This window comes from Myxocyprinus asiaticus, chromosome 48 (genome assembly GCF_019703515.2).
Source record: "Myxocyprinus asiaticus isolate MX2 ecotype Aquarium Trade chromosome 48, UBuf_Myxa_2, whole genome shotgun sequence".
In the NCBI taxonomy this organism is placed as follows: Eukaryota; Metazoa; Chordata; class Actinopteri; order Cypriniformes; family Catostomidae; genus Myxocyprinus; species Myxocyprinus asiaticus.
In genome coordinates, this window is record NC_059391.1 from 28,035,797 (window position 1) to 28,058,145 (window position 22,349).

The following is a 22,349-nucleotide window of genomic DNA, read 5'->3' on the forward strand; positions in this document are numbered from 1 at the left end:
CCTCAAGAAAGGCCCAGAAGGCATCATCAGTCTCAAGCCTTGCCTCTCAAAACCAAGGGCCGGCATCAGAAGATATGTGGCATCACAGCAAAGCCAGGTTCTCCAGCATAGAGCAGAGTAAACCCCATGGCAATCAAGAGCGTAACCCTCACATCAGTGCCAGACCCATATGCATGTCCAACCACTGTGAGAAACCATGGAACAAACCACATCCCTCAAGCAATCCAAAAGAAAGACGACATAGGAACCCAGTTGGAGACTTAAAGGCAACCGATGATGAAAGCATCTCAACACTGTGCAGACAGACACAGAACTGAGCCTGCACACAAACACAGAACTAAGCCTGCACACAAAACAGATAAGCCACCTGCAGAAGACTCAACAGAACTGCTGAAGCTACTCACAGCATATAGTACTGTGCAAAAGTTTTAGGCACTTAAGATGTTTCACAAAAGCATTTGTCTTAAGATGGGTATTTATATCTATCTTCAGCTTTAGTGTGTCAATAGGAAAAATATATTTTAGACTCCCACACATTACTTTTGCAAATAGAAAATATTAGAATAGAAGAACAGGGAGCCATGCAACAGATATCATGGCACCACAAAGCCCCCCACTGAACATTGTGTCAGTCTGAGATTACACGAAGAGACAGAAGCAATTGAGACAGCCTAAATAGATAGAAGAACTGTGGCGAATTCTCCAAGATGCTTGGAACATCCTATCTGCCGACAACCAAGAAAAACTGTGTCCAGGTGTACCTAGGAGAATTGGGGCTGTTTCAAAGGCAAAGTTGGCTACACCAAATATTGATTTAAATTTTTGATGCTTACTGGACTTTGTATGATGTTAATTGATAAATGAAAACTAATTATGGCATTATTTTTGAAGACAACCTCACCATGCAACATTTTTCACAAATGCCCATAACTTTTGCACAGTACTGTACTTCAAGCAGAATCCACCCAAGGCCGACCATAAAGACATTGCATACTCCTCCTGTTGCAACCAATGACAGGAATACAGGTGCCAGGCACAACAGTGACCGACACGGCACTGGCTTATGGACAGAAAACTCAGCCATTAGCCTTAACCTCAACCACATCTTAACTCAGAACATGACACAAACTCAGTCATACAGCAACTCATTATGAGTTATATATAGACATCAAGATCTATGTGAAAGACTTCTATAATCTGTAGCTTCATCAGCACTCACAGTCACCTAGAGGATTGTGATTAGCCAAGACACAAAGTGCCAATCTTCAAATGGGTCCACCGAAACCAAGTCGACAGACAAGAGCTCCTAGACCAGAAAAGAGGGAACTTGAAACAGTCTGACACAGTTTTAAAAAGTTTCACATACAGCTAAACCAGTCTGACATAGTTTGAACTGTTCTCACAACACACCTTTAACACATCCAATCACTATAGGGAAATATCAAACTGTTTTACTTATAGATAAAGCACCCAACCTTACTTTAAGGTACTCGAAAACCCTAGCTACCATACACTAAGTTCATACAAGGTCACACTAACCACTCAACACTTTACTTACCAACCTGTTTCATGTTTGTATACAAAGATAATTTGACTGTGGTATACTTTGATAAATAATCTCGTCACATGATTTTAAAAGATCTTGCTTCAAAGCTCATATCTAAAATATGTGTATGATATTATTTTCAATAAGCCATGAGAATAATATTACTCCAATAAGTGAATTAATCATAATTCCCTTATTAAAGCTAATTCCTTACAATAGAAATTGTGAGCAGATACGAGATGTTAATAATCTAATTATTTGTCATTTATCTTTCTTATAATGGTTGTCGAACATGACTAATTCCATTATAAATTCCCCTACATAATAATGACGTAGAATGCGGACAGTTTAATTGAATTCCTAACATGCATACTGTTCCTACACTACTTATACTATCTTAACACCTAATGCCTTGAGTTACTTTTGTTAATTTAAAGCAATTTTAAGGATAAATAAAAATAGTAAATAACTTCATTACAATATAATCTTTAGATCTACATATTTTTTCAATTAATAATTATATTAAGCAAAAATGTCAAATGAATCAGTTAGCAAAAAAAAATTAACTATTAAAAATGGACAGACAGACAGATAGATAGAAAGATAATTCTCTGAACTTTTAAATACTCCTCCTAGGTGATTCATGAGACTGTCACAACATTTAGACAACACAAGACATTGAAGATGCTAAACTGCAAACAGATTTTTAAATATCGAACGATGTTGCTATGGCGAGGCATTAAATTAATGGCAAAAATGGGAAACAAGAAGTGTCCCATATCTTCTGTGTGCAATGTGTGCTTTAGATCAAAACTGAGATGTATGTTGGGGGCATTTTGGGTCACGGACATAACGCCCCCACCTGGTAGCAGGAAGTGTGGCTCTTACAATAGACTTTAAAATAGTTATCTTATATTTACCCAAATTGCTTCAAAATTGTTTAGAATAATGTCAAATGCCAAATTCATGTGTCCACCTTGCATTGTTTTCCAAAAGCCGAGGGTGGAAATGGACCCATGGTGCTTAGGCACGTCATCGCTGTTTGCAACTATATTTAGGGCCTAAGCAATGAAAGTGCAGAGGCCCTATTGTTCTTCTAAGGATTATTATTAGGGCCCGAGCACCGGAGCTGCAGGCCGAGAGCTAAAGCCCTATTGTTTTTGAAATGTTTTTTCACTTTCATTTTTAGCGCATATACCCAGTTTTAGACATTCATCATGCTTGAAAACTCAAGAAACTTGGCACACACATCAGGCCTGCGTAAAATCAAAAAGTTATGTAGTGTTTAGGCTTGGGTGTGATTGAGGAGCTCTACAGCGCCTCAAAACGCAGGCAATGGTTGGGATGAAGTTGCTTAGATGTGCACAAGATTTGGTATGGTTACTGCTCTCATCATGTTAGACAAAGTTCACTTGGTTGTATTTGACTCTGCCCAACAGGAAGTCAGCTATGTTGGATGGAATGTGGGATTTTCAAATTTTCCTGCGGTGTTTTGAGGGGCTTACGATGGCTGAAAACTTATGAAAGTTTACACATACATTTGTCTTAGGACATCTTTTGATTTGATATTGCAATTCAGCATAGACATGCCTCATCGGTTCCACAGTGCCCCCTAGTTTGTAAATGCATATTTCATGCCTTTGTAATACTCAAAATCTTGAAACTTAGCACACCTGTCAAAGTTTTGCAAGATTTTATCATTCTTTTGTCATTTGTCTTGGGTGTGGCCAGTGGACTTCATAGCACCCCCTAACATTTTGAATGAGTTTATCGCTGTGGTTGCCACAGAGTTTGTCTGATATTCACAAGTTTTGGTGAGGACATTGTTCTCACCATGACAGACATATCTCCCTTTGGCTTGTATTAGCTCTGCCCAACAGGAAGTCAGCCATTTTGGTTTGTTTGTAAAATGCATGCTCTGGAATTTGAAATACTCCTCCTAGGGGATTTATGTGACAGGCACCAAACGTTGCCAACATCATGCCAAGACATTAAAGATGCTAAATTGCAAACTGATTTTTGATATATCGAATGGTGTTGCCATGGTGAGGCGATACAGTTATAGTGAAAAATGAGAAAAAGGAAGTGCTCATATCTTTGGTGTGCATTGTGTGATTTAGATCAAAACTGAAATTTATATTTGGTATTGGGGGCTGATCACGTGGATGTGACTATTGTGGGGCACGTTCATAGTGCCACCGACTGGCAGCAAGAAGTGTGCCACATTTTACAGACTTTGGAATAGCACTCTCATTTTTACCTGAACTGCTTCAAAGATGTTTAAAATAATGTCAAGATAATGCTGATGTGAAATTGGTAGGATTTATCGATATCTTTTATAATGTTGCCATGGCAACACATTGAAAGTTATTATTCCTGTCTTTATATATTAGGTGTGTTTGAGGCACTTGGAATGCTTAAATGTACATGACATTTGGCACACACATCAGAGTTGTTAACCATTAGGGCTGGGCAAAAGTTCACATGGGGGGGTCGTGGGGGGGGCTCTGTTTTGCCCCCTTTAAAATATGCATTTTTGGGATGCTCTGTAGCACACCTTTTTCAGCTATAGTCTCTAAGCTCGGTACATATACAGATCTCATCCAGCAGGACAAATTCGCGCTGACAGTCTTAAGCTCTGCCAAACAGGAAGTCGGCCAGGAAGTGGGTATAACTTGGTCACGCTTGGTCTGATCAGCTTCAAATTGTGCATGGTTACCATTGGGCCATTCCTGATAACACCAACATGGCAATTATGAGGCAGACGCTGTATTCAGTTACACAATTTTATATGTTATAGAAACACAGTAATGTTTGTGAGAATATATAAAAATATTTAGATGTCATTTTCTTGTACACATGATCAATCAATGTTCCATTTTCAGTGTTTTAGGTTTTTTGACACACTGAACATAGTCTAGGTTTGCCATCAATATAGACATTGTATGTGTTTTCAATTCATCATCTTTCCAATCACCAATTAAAAAGATATTATCTGACACATTGTTTAATGTATTGCAGAGCTTGGTAATATATTTTTGAAACAAAGATAAGCAATATTGTGGTGGCCTGTAAATAACAACTATGATTATATCAAGTTTGTTGAGTTGACATATTATGCACTCTATGTTAACATTGGGAATGTCCAAAATATTGTAATCATTAGTTCTACAGTATATGCCAACACCACCATGTTTTTGGTGTTGAATTGAGTTTAACAGAGGGTTGTCTGTACTGTAAGCAAAACAACGTGGAGCACTGTGAAAGCAGTAGCCTTCAATGCAAGTGGATTCACTTGATATGTTTTCAGGCAGCCATGTATCTGTTACAGCTATACAGCTATAATTATAGGATTGGACTGAAGCTGTTAAATCTAGCAAATGGCAGTGTAAATCCTGAACATTCATTAGAAAAACTGAAAAAGATTTGTTGGTGTTATGTGGTGAAATTTTATAAAGTTCAAACTGTGGCACTGTGTTGATACATTCTTGGGTGTTGTTTTTGCAATAAATTGCTTTATCGGCTAAATCTTGACTGATCAACCCACTTAAAGTCTTGACTCAACTTAAAGCAACATATGCCTGTCCAGCTGCAAAAATATTTTTTAGTGATATGACTGCTTCATTGACAGTTAATCCTTGCACTGTGTACAGTGCAAGCACATGCCAACTTTAATGGGAACTGCTTACGCAACCCACCCTTGCTGTTAACTCGCTCTTCCTCTAAAGTAATTGGAGTGGAATTCATGATGTTTCTATGTGGTGTATACGCTTTCTAGTGGTATTCCCAATTTTATCATCACCAAATGAACAAATACTACATTCACAATTGTGTTGTTTGTATTAAGAGCCAAGTCTCTTACAGTCCCACAGACACCATTTACAAGCCCATCAGTGACGTCAATATTCTTAATTCACATGACTCACGCACCTTTACCTGATAGAAACGTTTCAGGTAAACAGGAATTAAATAATTTGGAAAAATGTCCCCTTTGAAGTTGCATTTGTTCAGTTTGTTGATTTTTCTCAAAATTCTGAGCCTCTACACATGTGGTCTGGGCAATATGCAATTACCTGTTTGATGTTATGCTCTTCCACTTGCGTATTTGTTGGGAAAATGTGTAAAGCGGAGGAGGTTTGCCCAGTTTCCCTATTTTTGAGCATATTTAAGTCATTAAGTGATAGTGGGGAACTCTTGCTATGTGTACACAATCTATTCAATATTTCTGCAAAAGCGGAGTCTTTTTGTCTAACAATGATTGTTAATTCTGACAGTGCAAATGTGCTGTTCCACAAAAACAATGGAGCATTTTGCAAATAAAATGGTTTTCCTCTCACAGGTGGCAATTGGAAAAAATCTCCCACAGCAATTATACTAACTTTACCAAATGGAGAGTAGTCACTGTCTGCTTTATTTGTCTAAGCCTACCATGGACATAGGCTAGTAGGCTATGGTTTACTATAGAAATTTTATCTATAATCAGTATATGCAAGTCACTAAATACCACACGCATTGTATTTATTTTTCTTCTCCTAAAGGTGTGTAAGGCAATTTTACATCTGTCCCTATTGCAAATGTACTATGGATGGTCTTGGCACCCAAGTTGAAAGCAGCAATTCCAGTAGGTGCTGTCAATAGAACAGAAACTTTGTCTGGTGCAGTTGCAATTTGGGATAATAATCTGGTCACTTCATAATGAATAGCTCTGATTAAATGTGACTTTCCTGTTCCTGCACCTCCAGTAACAAATACATGGAAAGGCTCTGGCTTTTTACATCTAACTTTCTCTAAGCACCACTGTCTTACTTGATAGAAAATATATTTTTATTTGGAGTTCAGAGACCTAAGTAGATTGAGAGCATCTGATCTACACAAGACATTCAAACTAGATTCAAATCAATTGCTTCTTTCATTTTGAATGGATAGATCAGGAATTATATCAACATGCTCAAGTTCTTTTGATGAATCTCTAATTTCTTGTTGACATTCCAAGTGCTCTGACTCCTGCTCAGGATACAAATCACACGCTTGTCAGTTTGCCCTGTCTACATTTTGCGAGGGCCCTACATCCCCCTGTGACGGGGGACCCCTCGTTCTTCTTCTTTTCCGAAATGAATCACATTTTTAAGGGGCTTAATATGCTCGAAAACTCACACAATTTTGCACATGCGTCAGTAGTGAAAAGTTTTATCTGATATGGGTCTCAGGATTAAGTGTGGCAAAATGGCTCGATAGCGCCACCTACAATATTTCAACAAAGTAGCCCTCACGCTTCATTTCAACTACATGTACAAAATTCAGTAGCAACATGTAACATCCCAAGACTTACCAAAAAGCCTCTTAGAGCCATACCCTATGTCAGCCATTTTGAATTTTCTGAGCAATTTGAGCAGTTTTTGACATTTTCAGGCATTGTACTTTAACGAACTCCTCCTAGATAATTAATCATATCGACAACATATTTGGTCAGTCTAATCTAAAGACCTTTGCGATGCTAAATAGTGAAGATTTTGAGTTTTCGTTGAATGGCGTGTCTGTGGTGGCATGGCAAATTTCTATGTTTCGCCATGAAACAGGAAGTTGTTGTAACTCAAAGATACAGTGTCCTATCCACCCCAAACTTCACATGTTTGATAACAGTCCCGGGCTGAAGACTTCTACATGCAAATATTCAGTTATAGTCATCGCACCACCTACTGGCAACAGGAACTGACATGTTTTACACTGTGATGCACTCCTCCTGGCAGGATGACCACATCCACCTCAAACGTGGTCAGAAAATTCTTAAGACCTTGATGGTGCTTTATTGTGAAATTTGTGAGTTTTCATGGAACGACGTTCCTCTGGTGGCGTGGTGAATTTCGATGTTTCGCCATGAAACAGGAATTACTTGAGGAGCTTAACATGCTTGAGAACTCACAAAAATTTGCATATGCGTCAGAAGTGGTGAAAATATATATCTGATATGGGTCTCAGGATTAAGTGTGGCAAAATGGCTCGATAGCGCCACCTACAAAATTTCAATGAAGTAGCCCTCGCGCTACATTTCACCTACATGTATGAAATTCGGCAGCCACATGTAACATCCCAAGACTTACAAAAAAAGCCTCTTGGAGCCATACCCTAAGTCAGTCATTTTGAATTTTCTGTGCAGTTTTGGAGCAGTTTTTGCCATTTTCAGGCATTGTACTTTAACAAACTCCTCCTAGAGAATTAATCAGATCCACAACATATTTGGTCAGTCTAATCTAAAGACCTTTGCGATGCTAAATTGCAAAGCTTTTGAGTTTACGTTGAATGGTGTGTCCATTGCGACATGGCGAATTTCTCTGTTTCGCCATGAAACAGGAAGTTGTTGTAACTCAAAGATACAGTGTCCAATCTGCCCCAATCTTCACATGTTTGATAAGAGTCCTAGCCTGAAGACATCTACATGCCAATATTCAGTTATAGTCATAGCACCACCAACTGGCAATACATCATGTCTACCGACACATACTCCATGCAGTAAATAACATCTTACTTAAAAGCGCAATGTCCAATGGTTGCAAAAGTGCACAGCTGTGTCAAACATCATTCCACCAGCACCCCCAACATGCACAAAGGCTGCTTGCAGCTTTAATTCTATTTGCTTCCCTGATTCATATCCCGAGGTCACCAGAACCGGCCAAATCCAGCTCCGTTCCTGCTTGGTGTCGGACTCCACTGCTACGTGTCTCTTAGTCTACAACTAAATGCAGCGGTGCCAGCCAGACATCACTTCAGTCTATTAGGATGGACTTCAGAGCATGAACTGATGCCAGCTCCAACTATAAGACATGGGATATTTCATATGCCACTGCCTGAACCATGAACTTAAGATAGACCTCAGAAAACTGACCTGCTGACTGAGCTGCGATGCACCTCACTGATCTACGCCTGCATCACCGTGGTCTAATGATGGACTACACATTTAAAATAAAATACAAAGTTCTTCTTATTTGTTAAATAAAACTGATATGACTTGACTTGCCATTGCATCTCTATTCTTTGTAACTCAAAGCTGAATACAAATAAACAGCTTTTAGTCTATGAGTAAAACTATATGCCTGTTGTTTCTATTCAACCATTAACTTTAGCAACTGTAAATCTGAGCATATTTCTGATATTAGCAACCCTCTTTGGTATGCACTAACATCTGGTTCACTGACTAAAATGGTTTTACAATGAGTGTGATGAAACCTTATTTGTTGGGCATGTGAGGTGTTGCCTTTGGTCTTGAGTTTGTTTGAACAGTAATGTTATGATGAACAGAATATTTAAACTGGTTGCATAAAGTATTTTGTAAATGGAAAATACTCTGAATTGGTTGATTTAAAACATTTCTACTGTCTCTATGATTGATGTTTTCATCTGTTTGTGTGTAAACACGTCAGAAGTGTGGTCTCCAAGATAGACCATATTTTTTATATAATTCTGTAACAGAATTTTTTGACAAAAACTGCCAAAAATTAATAGACTTAATGAAAAGGGGAGATTATACTGAATACATACATCAAATCATTTTAACATTTAAAATGTTTACCTTGGTAACACAACTTCCTAGGTTACAAGTCATCACAATTGTTTCACATGTTTTCACCTTGTTGCCTTATCAAAGAATTGTTTGATATTCTCTGGATTTTGTCTAAACAAAGAGTGGGTCCCTTAGATTGTTTTGCTTTCTTGTCAAGCATCATATATAATACTCAAAGAATTACAGAAATGTCATTCTGTTTCTGAGATGTGAGAAAATCAGCTTGTGTTTACTTGTGAATAAGGTAATGAATTTTAGAACAAAAATTACCCTTTAAATTCGAAACTCTGTCTGCTTTGCAAAAGCACAATTTGCTATAAGTAAACACAATCTCAACTATCTTGTTAAACAGGCACTAATTATGCAAGAAATTTCTCATTGGTCAATGGAATGTCTGAGACCACAAGGGAAAATCTTTCTATTTTGCATTTTTCTAATTTAATATAAATTTCTTCATTACTAATCATAACAACAAAATTAAGTAAAATGTTGAATTGAAAATTAATCTGAATTAGAGAATGTCTTTGGCATTTTAATATCAGCATGCACTGGGGCTGGCATGAACAAAACATGATGATGATAATATCCAGCATGATTTGAGAATGTTTCAAAGAGAATCTTGTGTGTTTCAACAGGACTTTTCAAAATCATAGATGTTTGTAAACTAGATGTAATTGTTTTATAAAATACAATTTGAATACCAGATTTTCAATGTGGGGACTTTTGGACCCCACTCTACACAATGTCCACCTGGTCATTTTAATAACTATTATTTACCTGAATATTTGAAGAAATCTCAACTTTGCATTCATTTTTCCAGAAATAAAATTCAGTTTTTGTGAGGGTCATCTCAAATCTCTTCAGCTGCAGAGTCAAAATTTCTGGCCATTCTTTGATGTCATGTTCCTGTTGTTAAAAATATAGGTAATTATTTAAATGTTCAAATTACATATCCTTAAAAATTTACAAAACGTGTTGAATGATTCCATTATTGCCAAATAGTTTTGACTGTATCAATCTATTATTCTTTATTCCATAATGCTTTAAAATTAAATGCATAATTTACTAATACAATTTTATTTACCATCTTACCATGTGCAAGGCAGGGTAAATTTAGTACAACCCCTTTTCCAAAAAAGTTGGGACACTGTGTAAAATGTAAATAAAAACAGAATGCAATAAATTGCAAATCATTTAAACCCTATATTTAATTGAAAACAGTACAAAGATAACATATCAAATGTTGAAATTTAGAAATATTATTGTTTTTTGAAAAAAATATGCTCATTTTGAATTTGAAGGCAACAAAAGACTGGAACATTTGTGTAATGCTAAAAAAAACCACCTGGTGGAACATCTCACAACTAATTAGGTTAATTGGCAACAGGTCAGTAACATGATTGGGTATAAAGTCTTTCAGAAGTAAAGATGGGGAGGGGTTCACCACTTTGTGAAAGACTGTATGGGCAAATAGTTCAACAATTTAAGAATAAAGTTTCTCAACATAAAATTGCAAAGAATTTGGGGATTTAATCCTCTATGCTACATAATATCATTGAAAGATTCAGAGAATCCAGAGAAATCTCTGTACGCAAGGGACAAGGCCAAAAACCAGTATTGAATGGCCGTGATCTTTGGGCCCTCAGGTGGCACTGCATTAAAAGCAGATACGATTCTGTAGTGGAAATCACTTCATGGGCTTAGGAGCACATCGGAAAGCCATTGCCAGTGAACACAGCTCATCGTTGCATCCTCAAATGCAAGTTAAAACTCTATCAAGCAAAGAAAAACCATATATAAACAAGATCCAGAAATGCTGCCACCTTCTCTGTGCCCGAGCTCATTTAAGATGGACTGAGGCCAAGTGGAAAACTGTCCTGTGGTCTGACGAATCAAAATTTGAAATTCTATTTGGAAATCACGGATGCCGCGTCCTTCGGGCTAAAGAGGAAAGGGACCATCCAGCTTGTTATCAGCGCACAGTTCAAAAGCCAGCATCTGTGTGGTATAGGGGTGCATTAGAGCACATGGCATGGGCAACTTGCACATCTGTGAAGGTACCATTAACGCGGAACGATATATACAGGTTTTGTAAAAGAGTCTGGGTGCTAACTGGCCTGCCTTCAGTCCAGACCTGTCACCCATTGAAAACATTTGGCAATAATATGACAAAGGAGGCCCCGAACTGTTAAGCAGCTGAAATCCTATATCAAGCAATAATGGGAAAACATTTCACTTTCAAAACTACACCAAATGGTCTCCTCAGTTCCCAAACGTTTACAGAGTGTTGTTAAAAGAAGAGGTGACGCAACACAGTGGTAAATGTGCCCCTGACCCAACTTTTATGAAATGTGTTGCTGGCATCAACTTCAAAATGAGCATACATTTCATATATTGTCTTTGTACTATTTTCAATTAAATGTAGGGTTTAAATGATTTGCAAGTCATTGCATTCTGTTTTTATTTACATTTTACACAGTGACCCAACTTTTTTGGAAACAAGGTTGTAAATTATTTAACACGTGCATTGAAAATATACTGTATAAACTAAAGCTAAAGACTAATTTTCTCATATCTCAAAAAAACACTGGAATAAAAATACTTATAAAAGTCATTTTTTAACAAATGTGGTAATTTTCGAAATATAAATTGGTTTATAAAAACAATGATACTTGCAGTTTCCATGTCACTCATTGCATTACAGTTAACGCAGTATAGTTGATCTTCTCCTTTCATTTCATGGATTCCCATGAACTCCATCCAAGCATAAATCTAAAGTCAGAAATGAAAATGAAATTGCAAGATTTGAATTATAGTTTCCATGTTTATCATTTAATATATCAGTATCAGTTTGGTAAATAATATTTATGAAAATGTCTTTTGACAAATTCTGGAGACTTCTTGTCCCATCATTCTATCTCGGTATAAGTCACCTCCCACATTATCAGGTTTTAAGTTCAATATAAGGCTACATTTATAAAAAAAATCATATTTGGCTGGTCAATGCTATTTCAGTACAAGTCAACACATTTGCTCTTACCACGTCACGTTTTCCTTTTAAATCAATAGACAGGGGTATTGACAGAAACTCTGTTTCTGCTTCATTTACTTTCTTGCAGGAACAACACACTGTGGAGGTCACCATGATGCCTTTAAAAATCTAGAAGTATCCGGGAGATTGCCACAGTTAAGAGTCAAAATTTAGAAAATCAACATTGCCTTTTTTTCAATAACATGTTCTGAAATTACCTTTGATGGCTCGGGCATTTTGTGCAATATCATAAGAAGATATTGTGCTGCATCTTGCTGCTCAAAAACTAAATGAGAAAAACAAAACATGTTAGGTTTAGTTTTAGGCAATCATTTGTTTGAATGTTTCTTTAAAAAAAGGCAATTGTGAATGTTGCCACAAACACTGCATGATTCTGAGTTCACATTAATTAGGTTTGTAAGCTCAAGAGCAATCAAATACAAGGGGAAAAAAAGAGAAATTGGAGACCAAGGAAAGAAAATCCTTATTAAATCCTTCACATGGTAAAAGGGCAAAAAAGTGTTCAGTGCAGAAAAGTTTTCAGGTTACCCCTTGACCAGTGTCCAAGAGGTAACTGATTCCATTTATAGTTTATTAAATGCTGTATGGTGGAAGCATCTTTAGACCACTGGGCACCTGTTCAGTGTTTCAGATGAGGCACCCCAAACTCTTTTTTTATGTATGTATCTTTTATTTTCTTGTAAAGCACTTTGAATTAGCATTGTGTTTGAATGTGCTATATACAGTAAATAAACTTGCTTTGCCTATAGTTTACAGCAATATTTCAGGTTCAGTAGTTAAGCTCTGTCGACAGCATTTGCTGCATAATGTTGATTATCACAAAAATCCATTGATTCATAGCTTGGGTTTTTTTCGAAACCCAAGCTAAATAAATAAATAAAAAACATTTACAGTAATGCAATGGAAAAAATACAATGGAAGAAACTGACCCCAACTTCAGGGTTTAAGGGCTAAAATATTTTTGCTCATACTTTTGTTAAAGCACTTTAAAGCAAATTAATTCTTCCGTAAAACAGGTTTTATTTGACTTGTAAAGTGTCTAATGCTGATGTGACATTTGACAATGAAACTTAAAAAAAAAAGAAACAAAAAAGATATTTCACATTAAAGCAATGAACTGGAATTTGATTTGTTTTGCCAAAACTTCGTGAACTGTGACGTCTAAAGGTAAATTTGGCTACTGCCCAGCCCACAAACAGATTTATTTCCCATTCTACACATTAATAATCAGTTATTAATTTACTATCATCCATAGTTTTTTTAAACATAACACAAATAACTTAGTAACTCTTACATCACTCTCTTAAGCCTTGAATTACTCGACAGCGCATTTCTAAATATCTAAAATTGGTTTTTAAAACTGGATGAAAGACACAGCTTTTGGGAGAAATTCATCACATCCATTTTCATGCAGAATTCAAATTGCATCTATTTCATCAGCATGGATGGATTGCATTTTATGAGGTGAATTGATTTTAATTTGCTGTATTTACTTTTGATACTTAAAGTTCTTCTAAAGACAGGTATTTTTCTTTAAGTATTGAAATTAAGTAGTTTTTGCACAACTAACTGAATGAATGCTTTGATACGGCTTATGTTTTAGCACTAGGTGAAATTTGTAGACAGTTCATTATGTACACAAGGAAGGTGATAGTGCATCGGTGCATTTTGGCATAATTCTGCAGCATCAACAAGCGTTAACGGCTTTGAGTATAATGTTTTATACCAGTATGATACAGATGTATACTCGTTAACCTAATTGTGCTCATTTTATATTTGTAAGATTGTTGTCTGCAACGAATCCAACGAATATCAAACCTACATCTATCTTAACTGTGTTCTGGAAGCATTGGTGGAAGTTTCAGCATTACTTCAGCATCTTTGGACTTAACAGCACCTGCACATTTCGGAAACAGGAACCTCACGCACTTTGAGGTGAACAAAGATCGATAAAATGTGCAATACCAGTAAGACAGCATGTCAGCCTCCTCTTAACTCAACGTGGTAACTAAAATCTCCACATAAAAACAATGCAAAGACTTGACACCCTGGCATCTGTAGCAAAACTTCAATGTAGATGTAGGAACTCAGGTCAAGTTTATTTACAGTTGTGAAATCCAACATGAAGTGGAACAAAGGACTTGGACTTGGACTTGGACTTGGACTTGGACTTGGACTTGGACTTGGACTTGGACTTGGACTTGGACTTGGACTTGGACTTGGACTTGGACAACGTTACACCAAACAATACCTGACAATTGACAATGGCAAACATGAGGGCTTAAATACAAGGGCATGGGTAACAGGTAAACAAGACAACCAATCACAAGACTAAACTATAAACAAGATAACAAGACTGGACCAATGAAAAGACAAGACTGATAACAAGGTATTCAAACAATGAACCAATGAAAACAAGACACATGAACAGGGGAAAAAAAGTGACAAGATCACATGAGGGAACAGGAAATCACATGACATGACACCACATGATCTGAACAGGAACAGGAACTAAACTTGAAAATAAAAGACATGAAAACAAGAACAAAACACATAAACGTGACACATCCACTGCTTAGGGACACAATCCAGGCCCACACACAGAGCATACTACAGTCGGACTGTGACAACTTAGATCTGCTCCAAGATACAGGACCCAAGGACGATTTCCTGGAAAAAAGCCAAGGGAACCAAGATAACATACTTCAGCCTCCGGAAACACCAGAGCCACAGCCTCTCTCACCACACACTTTCTCCCTCTTGTCAACATCCCCACTTCTGAGATTCTCTGAGAAAATAGAGGAACAAGTGTATGCCGGAAGAAAGCTCTCCCACTCCATTGCTGCAAGCCCCCAGATACCAACCAAAAAAACGGCAGGCCCCTCTACCACCAAAGCCTGCAGGCCCAGCTCACCCTTCCCCTCCCTCTGAGAGAGCTCTCCGGCCACTGCCACAATGCCAGGGGACACATCGTCCTTCTGCTCTCAGTGAACAACAAACAACTGATAACAGCTCTCAGTGATATGTGTCGGGTCCCTGCTATGGTAGCAGCAACACTCACAAATGTTTATAGAACAAACAGGAACCCGCTGTGCCAGTAGCTTTTTCTACATCTGTTAAGTGATAGGAACACTAAGGCCCTCTCAAGACGTATGGCAAACTGATCTAATCTGTTGCCTATTAGACATCAATCCGATATTGCTATGGGGCCAAAAACAGATACTGTCAAGTTAGCACTTTTAAACACCCACTCACTAAAGAACAAGTAGTTTTTAGTCAATGACCTCATCATCACAAACAACCTGGACTTCATTTTTCTAAATGAAATTTGGTTAGATAACAGCTGCAGTGCAACAGTCCTCAATGAATCCGCCCCTCCAAACTTTAATTCTATGAGTGTCTGCAGAGCTGTTAGGAGAGGTGGAGATATTTAAGCTTTCAATGCAAGCATCACTTGGTGATTACTTGACCAAGTACTGTACTAAAAGGGGCTCCACACATTCTATTCATAATTATTTATTGGCTGCCAAAATACTCTCCTGGTTTTGTTGATGATTTTACAGAACTGTTATCAAGAACTTCCTCTGAATTTGACTGTTTTGTAATTAATGGGGATTTCAACATTCATATTCAGATAATCCTGAACACACCTCTGCCAAAGAACTCATAACAGTTTTAAACACTTTTGACCTGACTCAGCATGCAGATGGGCCCACTCACAATCGCGGACACACTCTTGATCTACTCATTAGTAAGGGTCTGAACATTTCATCCACTGTTATTAAGGATGTCGCACTATCTGACCATTTCTGTATTTTCTTTGAAATATTGATTTCTCCTGCCACTGAAGTTAGATCTGTCTCTGTCAAAAAGAGGTACATAAATGAGAATACTAGTGTGCAATTTATCAAGGCTATATCTATGACACAGAGTATATCCACAGACTGTGTTGATGTTCTCCTCAATAACTTTAACTCAAAAGTTAAAAATGCAATTGATGGCATTGCTCCTGTAAAGGTCAGGACGATTACTGGCAGGTGTAAAGCACCTTGGAGAAACACAACAGCAATGCAAAACATGAAAAGAAAATGCAGGAAAGCAGAATGTGGTGGAAATTACAACTTGAAGCCCATTTTAATATCTATAAAGACAGCCTTCATGCTTTCAATTTGGAACTAAGCACAGCTAGGCAGACCTTCTTCTCAAACATTATTAACAGCAATATAAACAACACCCGCACACTTTATGCTACTGTAGAGAGATTAGCAAAGATATTATTTTTTTCTGGAAGAAAATTAATGACATTAGAATGGCGATCAGCTCGTCAGACAGGTCAGACAACACCCTCCACAAAACCTTCATAAATTAGTCACTATGTCTGATTTTGAGGCAACTGATGGCAAAACCCTGGAAGAAACCGTACAGCATCTTAAAACGTCAACCTGCTGTCTTGACACACTCCCCACATAATTTTTCAAAAATGTGTTTAACTGTCTGGAAAAAGATCTGTTAGAAATAGTAAATGTGTCACTCCTTTCAGGCACATTTCCAAAGTCCCTGAAAACTGCAGTTGTCAAGCCCCTTCTTAAAAGGAGCAGTCTAGATGACTCGATATTGAACAACTACAGCTGAACAAATTCTTAATCTCAAATGGCAACTTGGACAATTTCCAGTCTGGTTTCCCATAGCATCATAGCTCAGAGACGGCACTCATAAAGACCCTTAATGATATTCAGTGCAAAATATCAGTGCTGTATTATTAGATCTCGGTGCTGCTTTTGGTAAATGGTCTGCACTTATATAGTGCCTTTTTTAAGCTTAGCGATTCCAAAGCACTTTACACTGTGACTCATTCACACCCACACTCACACACCAATGACAGCAGAGCTGCCATGCAAGGTGCTAGCCTGCCATTGGGAGCAACTTAGGGTTCAGTGTCTTGCCCAAAGACACTTTGGCATGTGGAGTCATATGGGCCAGGAATCGAACTGCTAGCCCTGCGATTAGTGGCCAACCTGCTCTACCACCTGAGCCACAGCTGCCCCTTGACACTGTTGACCACAACAGTCTCCTAGACAGATTGGAAAACTGGGTAGGGCTCTCTGGTACGGTCCTGAGATGGTTCAGGTCATATCTAGAAGGGAGGGGTTATTATGTGAACATAGGCAACTATGAATCTGAGTGGACATCCATGACGTGTGGAGTCCCACAAGGCTAAATTCTTGCACCGCTCCTGTTCTACCTGTATATGCTCCCACCTGGCCAAATTATGAAAAAGAACCAAATTGCGTACCATATCTATGCAGACGACACCCAGATCTATCTAGCCCCATCACCAAATGACTACAGCTCCATAGACTCTCTGTGGCAGTGCATTGAGGAAATTAACAGTTGGATGTGCCAAAACTTTCTTCAGTTAAACAACAACAAGATAGACATCATTGTATTTGGCAACAAAGGCAAAATTCCCAAGGTGAACACATACCTTGACTCCAAGGGTCTAAAGATAAAAAAATCAAGTAAGGAATCTTGGTGTCATTTTAAAGTCAGACCTTCGTTTCAGTAGTCACATCAAAGCAATAACTAAATCAGCCTATTCTCATCTCAAAAATATAGCCAGAATGAGATGTTTTGTATCCAGTCAAGACATAGAGAAACTTGTTCATGCATTCATCACCAGTAGGGTGGACTACTGCAATGGACTCCTCACTGGCTTTCCTAAAAAGACCATTAAACACCTGCAGCTCATTCAGAATGCCGCTGCCAGGATTCTCACCCAAACCAAAAAATCAGAGCATATTACTCCAGTCCTCAGGTCTTTACACTGGCTTCCAGTTACATTTAGAACTGATTTTAAATTACTATTACTAGTTTATAAATCGCTCAATAGCCTAGGACCTACATTCATTTCAGATAAGCTTGCTGAATATAAATCTAACAGACCTCTCAAATCATTAGGATCAAGTCAGTTAGACATACAGAGGGTTCACTCAAAACAAGTTGAGACAGCATTTAGCTATTATGCCACCCGCAGCTGGAACCAGCTTCCAGAAGAGGTAAGATGTGCTCCAACAGTAGCCACATTCAAATCCAGACTGAAAACACATCTATTTAATTGTGCATTCACTGTTTGCACTGCATCATTTTATTTCTTTGTTCTTTTTTATTCATTTTAATAATTTTTACTTATTTCTTAAATTCATTTTATTCATTTTTATTCTCATTTCTTGTTCTTAATTGGTTTTAAAATACATTTTTTTCTTGTATGTTCTTTATCATTTATATGTAAAGCACTTTGAATTGCCATTGTGTATGAAATGTGCTATATAAATAAACTTGCCTTGCCTATATATATATATATTAAGATGGGGGATGTGGGGGGAAAGGTTGGAACCCAATGGGCTCCATATCTAACATTTATATTAAAAATAATTTCATAACTTTTGTATAATTATTAAGCAGCTTTTATGACCTCACAGTAAGTGAGAGACTACATGGAATATTATTTGTACTTTAAAAAAATAATTTGTTCCATTGCAAGACCATTTAAAATGAATAGAATTAACACTGAAAGCTCAAAACAGCATACAAACAATTCTATGACAAGACCAACCATTTTTGATGTCAAGAGTCTTAATGATCTCTTTTGTGTCAACAGCTGTTTGTTCATCCTTTAATTTCTTGAATAAATCAGCCAATGCCTTAAAGAAGTTTTCTTCTGGGGATGTCTTGTCTACAGATGAACCAGCTGCTTCAAATCTAAACAAAAAGTTCATTTATCAATGAAATCAGTTAGCTACAATGGGCACAAGAATATGATGTATAAAACTGAATTTTAAAATATGTTTAGATATATGACATACTGTATGTTTTCCTACCTCAGCACATGATTCCTAAATGGTTCTGTCATGTAGAGTGTCTGGAGAATTGCATTCAAGTAGCATGTCATCCCTTTATTGATCAACCCACAGGGATCTGAAAAAAAAAAAAAAAAAAAGGTTTTAAATTTAGGATTTTTAAGGCATATTTCTCACACTCCAGAATAAGTATAATCACCGGTAATGAATGCAATGTAATGTATGCTATCAGCTATTGCTTTATGTAGAGTAAACATTTCTCAGGTGATCCAATTACAAGTGGACAGAGTTCAATACAGGTGTAAACAGGGTCCAAAACATTTTGTGATCGGAAAAAATCCACATTTGAAGGTAGTCAAAAACACATGAGATTACACTAGTAGTGTAAAACCAGCAGAAGTGGATATTAAAATTGTATGCCTTAAAGCCCACAGTTGAAATAAAATCTTCACAAGAGCCGGATGGTCATGTTTGAGCGATGCCATAGCATTAAAACTTTGCTGATGTGTAGTTGTGATATGATACTAATTAGGTATTGGAAACCTTTCCCTTAGTCCAGAATTTTTTATTGCCAGCCAAACATTTTACATCTTTTTAATGCAGCCGGATTAACCAATTTCAACTAGAAAAACAACTAAAACATAAAATTAGGGTGGCCAAACTGGATTACAAGTGGAAAGTGGAGGGAGATTTTACCACAGGACATCAGTGCTTTGCAAATGCTTGAAGAGAGTGGTCTTCCAGCAGTTCTCCCAAGCAGTGGAGGCATAGGCATCATTTATGGGTGGGACATGTGGGACATGTCCCACCCACTTTATGCCTTGGCAATTTTGTCCCCACCACTTTTAAAAAAAGCTGTCATCAGGAAAGTGTCTAATATGGAAGAAATATCTCCAGTTCTTGAGCAGGAGATTCCATTTCGTTTGTGTGTATTATAATAAGTGACAATTTAGCACTGGAGTATGTTATAATGAGTACTAGGTGCAGCTGTTTTCAATGACGTGACTGACAGCTGCCAATGTTCTCGTGCACCAATTGGCGCAACCCGCTCTGCTGTAGAGCAGCTTGTGCTCCTTTCCAGTTAAACTGCAAAGCAAAATGTAAACAGAAGTGTCCCCACCAAGGGCAAAGTGTGTGTATGCCTCCTGGGCATGGGCATAGGGTTGGGGCATGGGCATAGGGCTGCTAGGATGATCACCATGACAACCACCCAACATCGGTGGTGGAATGCCACCGGCAGTGAAGTGCACGTGAACGTAACATCTTATTAAACCTAGGCAAACCTTAAATAAATTTGTGAAATAACAGCATACAATCAGTATAGTGAAGTATTAGATCCTTTGAAACTGTTTTGTCATTCTTTATGCTAGAGTGTAACGGGGTAAGGGATGGGCAAGGAGGAGGAGGGAACCGGCAGAACAGTCAACATAACTTTAGTGAGATAAATGAACTTAAACATAAAAACACAGACACACACACACACACACAGCAGTACAGCCGTGTATCTCTCTCTCTCTCTCTCTCTCTCTCTCATCTGGCATCTCCGGCTCCCCTTTATCTCACTCTCCCATGCACCATCATCCTCCTCATCACATAGAGATATTGATTATTTCCCTTTTTTAAAGAGTTTTCATTGTAATGGCACCAGCCTATTCACAAGGTTTTACGCAGCTTGTTCAAGTTCAGCTGTGAATTCACATAATTCTTTGCAGATGTAAGTGGCAATATTTATGTTGTTAATATACAGTAGCTTATTGTCATTTCTATAGGATGCGTTTGAAAAAATCAGATTAACCCACCAAGCGCTTTAGTTTATCCTGTTCAGCTCTTTATTTCCCACAGCTCAGATGAACATCTCCTCAAAATACTATGATCATTTGACAAGATTTTATTTAACAAGGCTTTTCTGCTTCTAAAACATTGTCAGTGCATTATCTTTCAGTGTTATTTATTCCTCGCCATATTTTCGTCAGCAGTACACTATATGCTTTAAGTAGAAATGTCTTATTATCCTCATGATGTGCATATTTCCATGTTGTTGTTAATGGAATAATAATTATTATTATTATTATTATTATTATAAAAACACCTAATACATGTTTATCAGTAATTTCATTGACAGAACTCGTCGGTGTGGCTGGAAACACCCCAGACAGACAATGAATAAAGACACCTGACAATTGTAAAGCTTTCAGCCAAGGTTGAACTGAACCATTTGATTATTGTCCAGCTGTTTACTGATATTTAGTTGTGTTAAATATTCAAATAGCTATATTAAAAAACTGGAATATGACGTTCTGGAATATTTTTACCTGACGTAAAAGAGGCTTAGTTCAATAAAAACATTAAAAAAGAGACACTCTCTGCCCAAGACACTGCTTGTTCGTTTGGTTGTCTGGGAATTTTCACGGTCCTTAGATGCTTTTTTTTTTTTTTTTTTAAAAGACATGTTTGAAAAACAAAAAACATTTCAAGATTACACAACTGAAACATACAGTATTTCAGGTAAAAGTATATACAAGATACAAGATTGGATCAAACTGATAAAAGATTGCATTAGGTTTTACTATTATTTTTGTAATATGTAAAATGTACATAATTATGTTTGGTGACACACTAACACTGAAAGCTGGTAGGCCTGAATGGTTACCTCAGTTTATGGTGGATTACCGCCACCTACTGAACTGGAGTGTGGAGCTTCAATGAAAAACATTTATTAAAAACTACATATACACTAATGGGGCTTTCCCACTGCACAGTACGGCTTGACTCTGCTCGCTTTTTGGGGTTTTCCACTGTGGATAGTACCGGTACTTTTTTAGTACCACCTCGGTTGAGGTTCCAAGCGAGCCGAGCCGATACTAAATGTGACGTCAAAACCCTGCAGATCACTGATTGGTCAGAGAATCGTCACTACCAGCGTAATATTGACAGCTAAGTTCACTCTATGCTTTGCGACAGTGGTACGTATAGCGATTGAGACCCTAAACACATTGCTATAAGCTTGATGGCAGGTTAGCTTACCCTCATGCGTCATCTTTAAGCTAATACAGTGATGTTCTCGTCTGTGCTTTGGTGTATGATTTCCCAAACTCTCCTGTTTTTTTTAGGGGTATTTTGTCTTGCTGCCGTCAGCCTCTTTTGAAACCAGCCACATGACGAGAATCAAGAACACCATTCCTTCGATATCCTCCATTGCTCCTTTGGTGTGTGTTTGTGTCGCATTTAAGATGATGTCACGGCAGTAGAGGCAGCGCAACTATGACGATAAGCCTATACTGTAATCCCACCCATGTTGAGGCTGCACTAAACTGCAGTGGAAAAGCAGGCTCAGAAAAG

At 37.6% G+C, this 22,349-nt stretch overlaps 2 protein-coding genes and 1 pseudogene across 13 annotated transcripts in view; 1 reads left to right on the forward strand and 2 right to left on the reverse strand.

Annotated features, from left to right (window-relative positions):
• Nucleotides 1-10,001, reverse strand: part of LOC127437111 (ribonuclease inhibitor-like) — a 481,472-nt gene extending 471,471 nt beyond the window's left edge. For all 12 annotated transcript variants that reach the window (XR_007896522.1, XM_051691790.1, XM_051691789.1 and 9 more), the window contains exon 1: nt 9,879-10,001. Coding sequence is in view for 11 of the 12 variants with exons in the window: in XM_051691790.1 (XP_051547750.1) it covers nt 9,879-9,950 (72 nt within the window). In the remaining variant the exon portion in view is untranslated. The remainder of the gene's footprint in view (nt 1-9,878) is intronic.
• LOC127437619 (tyrosine--tRNA ligase, mitochondrial-like) overlaps nt 1-22,349 on the reverse strand; it is a 145,884-nt pseudogene that overhangs the window by 61,141 nt on the left and 62,394 nt on the right.
• Nucleotides 1-22,349, forward strand: part of LOC127437130 (E3 ubiquitin-protein ligase RNF19B-like) — a 127,035-nt gene that overhangs the window by 54,908 nt on the left and 49,778 nt on the right. The gene's annotated exons all lie outside the window — the stretch shown is intronic.